Source organism: Centroberyx affinis, unplaced genomic scaffold (genome assembly GCF_046629955.1).
Source record: "Centroberyx affinis isolate AG114_WGS23_722 - 3 ecotype Tasmania unplaced genomic scaffold, CSIRO-AGI_Caff_v1 ptg000479l_1, whole genome shotgun sequence".
Taxonomy (NCBI): domain Eukaryota; kingdom Metazoa; phylum Chordata; class Actinopteri; order Beryciformes; family Berycidae; genus Centroberyx; species Centroberyx affinis.
Genome location: NW_027279136.1, coordinates 21,919 through 26,304, shown reverse-complemented (window position 1 = coordinate 26,304; position 4,386 = coordinate 21,919). Strand labels below are relative to the sequence as shown.

General features: G+C 38.1%; 1 protein-coding gene across 1 annotated transcript; it reads right to left on the bottom strand.

Annotated features, from left to right (window-relative positions):
• Positions 1–416: 416 nt before the first annotated feature.
• On the bottom strand, positions 417–3,986 carry LOC139642425 (uncharacterized). Its single transcript, XM_071517245.1, has 4 exons — positions 3,863–3,986; positions 2,517–2,611; positions 754–957; positions 417–548 (listed from the first exon to the last, which is right to left on the bottom strand). Exons 1-3 carry the CDS (start codon positions 3,886–3,888, stop codon positions 776–778), a joined length of 303 nt encoding a protein of 100 aa, XP_071373346.1. The 5' UTR covers positions 3,889–3,986; the 3' UTR covers positions 417–548; positions 754–775.
• Between the last annotated feature and the right edge of the window lie 400 nt (positions 3,987–4,386).

Here is a 4,386-nt window from a genome sequence, read left to right as displayed (position 1 = left end):
GCCTATTGGCTAATCTACCAAGAGTCCACATAAAAACATTTAAGCATACAATAATTCATAATAATACAAAACATAATTGTTGACACACACATATCATATACATACATGCATACATACACTCATACAGTATAACCTACATACATTGGCACATATCCTGTATGGACCTACATATATACACATATTCATCTACATGTGTTCACATATAATACAAATACTCTACAAACCTACTGACAGTGCAATACAATAGTGTGATGATAACTACATTTGAATCTTGAAATCTTGCAATCAACAATCCAACTGCCGTACTGTTCTTGAGTGAGTTATTGTAATGAATTCCATAATTTAACAGTTGTGAAAATAAAAGTCTGTCTTCCCGTTTCAGTTTTTATTTTTGGTAGTACATAATGTAAACACTTAAACAGCAGCAGCTAGAGCAGATAATTTAAAGGCAGCAAAGATAAATAAGAGCAAGTTGGCAAAAATCTGTTAGGTTGGGGTACTGGTTAGATATCCCAGGATGTCCTACTATGAGACCCGCTCATCCTCATCTGTGGACAGAAAAAAAAGAAAGGTTTATGAGGTTTATGGGTCTATGGGTGTGAAATTGGAGAATGAAAAGTGACTCGCAATTGTTTTCTCGGTTCAGATTACATTTTGAGAGCCAAGTCATGAAGGTGAAAATTGAACGTGCAACATGCTGAAACAGAACTCAACATCAAAAGCTTCTGTGTTTTTCTATAAATGTGTACTGACCGCTGGTTTGCTGAGAAGTTTCTTAAGGGAACTGGGGTTGATATGGGGAGGCAGACTCGTGGTAGCCAGGATTAGGGATTCTGGGGATTCTCGCTGATTGTCTGAACTGCCCGTGGCTAGTATTCAAAGATGCAGGAGTCAGCTGGTAGGACGCTGGTCGTGTGGTTGAATCTTCGTATGTGTATGAGGGGTTGCTGTGATCCCCTAAACAGAGCAAAAAAAAAAAAGCATGGAATTTGTCATGAGGAGACAAACATTCATTCCACCAGGGTAAATTCCAGTTAGTGGAATAGTGAATAGTGGGGGAAACAAAAAGTAAATTTTAAGAAAATATCTTTATGAATCAAAATATATTTATATTTAACACACACACACACACACACACATATATATATATCTTCATTACGAACACCTTATGAACAGAAACAAGCCCCACTCCTCTTCTGATCTCATCAAATTGTTTTCAGTTGAAAATGTTTTCTCCACAACTATAGGTGTACTATTAAAGTGTCTGAATAATATAGCAATTCAGAAGGAACAAATATTTGTTTAAAATGCATTATTCATGCTTTTCCAAATATGGTATTCAGATTCGGGAAGATGCCTACTACCTAATGGTGCTTGTCAAATAATAAAGCCTCTTTGTGCCCGTCATCATGGTCATGCATATGTAAATTATAAGTAATTCTCATTATTTTGACCACATAATATTTACTTGTACTTTCAAGTTACCCACTTAAAAATATGCCAATACAATATGTCTTCTGGTGATGTCCTCATTCTTACTGTATAGAAATCATCACTGAATACACAATCTACTGTTGTCTAAATAAAACATCAATCTCTGAAAGACAAGGTAGCTTTTATTTATTTTGGTTCCACTGATACACGGTAAACTAGAAAGGAAGCCGTAATGGATCATGTCTGGTGTCAAAATAAACAGAAGATAGCGCTCACAACACTTTGGCTGTGCTTTCAATTCCCCCATGCACAGCTTACATTTAACAACAACCTCCTCCTTTCCTTTGAACAGTAGTTCAAAGTTCTGAAATGTATTGTTGTGTGCATTCCAAAAGCTAGTCATAGTCTACAAGCCTCCACCACGCAACCACAGCCTAATGTGTGCTATTAAAAATGTAATTTAGTGCAATGCTTTCATTGTTTTTCTTTTTAATTTGCACAAAATACAAATGTGGCCATTTGAAAGGAAAATAAAAGTAATGAAATGCAAGTTTGAGGAAGTAACTAATAACTGATTACATAAATTGAAAAACGAACATGTTCAGTTCCTTGTCCTCTAACGTGTGACAGAGTAATGTGTTACCCCCAACACTGCAGCTGAAGCTATTTGCACTTGCAGTTGGTGATGAGGGGATATTTGCTTGCAGAGTGCTCTTTTAGAGGGCTTGTTTGCATCACTTGATTTGCACAAATTTGTTAGTGAATAAGATGAATATTCTGCGGTCTTAACTCCAGCAACCGAGACGCAAAAAAATTGCCCTCGTAAAGCAATCTCAGTGAATCTGGACCTCTGTCTTATAACTCATCTGTCAATGTCTGATACTCTACAAGACAGGGCCAGGGACTAGCTCTTTTGTCTAACTCATTTACAGAAATATGAATTATTGTACATTGTCCCTGTCAAAAAATACTGTTGCTGCAATAGTGCAAGCGAATGCAAGAATTTGCTGGTGTGTGTGTATGTTATGTGTGGGTGTGTGTGTGTGTGTGTGTGTGAGCATGCATAATATAGTTTACATTACCAGCATAATGTCTGCCAGTGTTGCTGTTTGCTCTGGACCATTCAAAGTCCTCCTTCAGCCACTGGTCCACCAGCTTCTCTTTAATGTCTCTTTTCCTGCAGGCAGAGGGAGGCAGCAGTACAGTTTTCATTACAAACAGTAGGTGGGAAAAACATCTGACCATACCACTGGTTTTAAATATATTTTACTGAGAACTAGCTTTGGATTCTAAATTTCACCAAAATAGAAATAGTAGTTTTCTTCATTTGTCTTTGCTGTTGCATTATTTACATCGATTTTGTAGTAGAATGTGTCATTCACACAAACACAAACTTTAATGGCTTCATGAAGTGGTAAGATCCACCTCATTTGAAGTATCTAGTAGACCACTACACCAATAAGTATAGACAAATGAACAAAAAGAAAAAGGGTGTGTTCATATGATCACAATAGTAAAAGTTGCCCTTTGTCCACATCATGCTTGTGATGTAATCGTTCATTCATGTTCCTGTGCTGGAAAACATAATTGTGGGTGTGGTTATGGGCGCACCTGTAAAATGTTTGTGCTAATGACCATGGAGACTGAAGCCTACAGACACGCCAGGGAACAAAGACTGACCTCCAAGAAGGACGGACAATATTGCACTCGACTGTAGTGCTGGGCCAAAAAGAATGAACGAATCATTTTAAACGAATCATTCTCGAGCTCGAAACATACAGTCTGTAGTGGTACATACTGGTTCCTCCCACTTTGAGTTTCCATCAAAGCTCATTGAACAATTGAATGATCGCCATGTACCTTAACAAACAAAGACATGGCACTAACCCCTCAAACCCGCTCTTTGAGGAAGTAGTAAATTGTTGAGCGAGCCGTTCATTAGGGTTTTCAAGTTTCAAATTACTAACTGCAAGCTGTCCGAGACGAGCAGCATCCAGAGCGTTCAATGCTACTTCCATGTCGAGTCAAGTTTGAGTATTAAGTATACGGATTACGTACGTACTGAAACTCGAGAACCCAATTAAACAGCTCGCTCAACAATGAGGAAGTATTACATTGTTGAGCGAGCCGTTCATTTGGGTTCTCGAATGAACGGCTCATTTGATTCTCTACTGAGTTGATAAGAACGATTCACCAAAAGACTTGTTCTGCCCAGCACTACTCAACTGTTAGATAAGTTCAGTTGGTGGTCCAACGGTGTGCTGTTTTTTTTTTTAGATTTAACCAGTGTTATTAGAGAAAAAACTGTGTTCCCTGGAATCGAGTCTCATGCCATCCATCCAGACCATCTTCACAAATCCTGTGATATATACAACTTTCAATGCTCCATTTTTCCCATTTTTTTTTTAAATGTCACTGCAGAGCTTACCGGATTTGCTTTTTCTTATTCACCATCACGTATGCAGTCAAGGCTCCCACTGTCACCAACAGAGCAGCAAGGGTCACACTTATCCCAATATAAAAAGCATTCTGCTGTATAGGGTAGCTACAGTCATCGCCCAAGTACCAAGTCACATCCGCTTTGTAACAACTGGAATAAAAGAAGAGGAAGGAGATTAAATATCAGAATAACTGGCTGCAAGTGTGTTATAGGGCAGCGGTTCTTAAACATTCAAATGTCATGGAACCCCATTTGATCAGAATTTGTCTCCATATGAGAGAATTTTAATTGATGTTGATTTACTATTGAACTGTTGAACTGTATACATTGTAAATGGGGAGAAAATAGTGGTGAGAGTGAAACCTAGGGTTACAATTGTCATTCTTATACATTCTACAATTGGGATGATTTCTAGTGAATTAAATTAAGGTGGAATTACATTTCTAATTTTGCTGGAGGACACTTCAGAACCCCCTCAAGGACCCCTGGAACCCCTTCCAGAACCCAGAGAA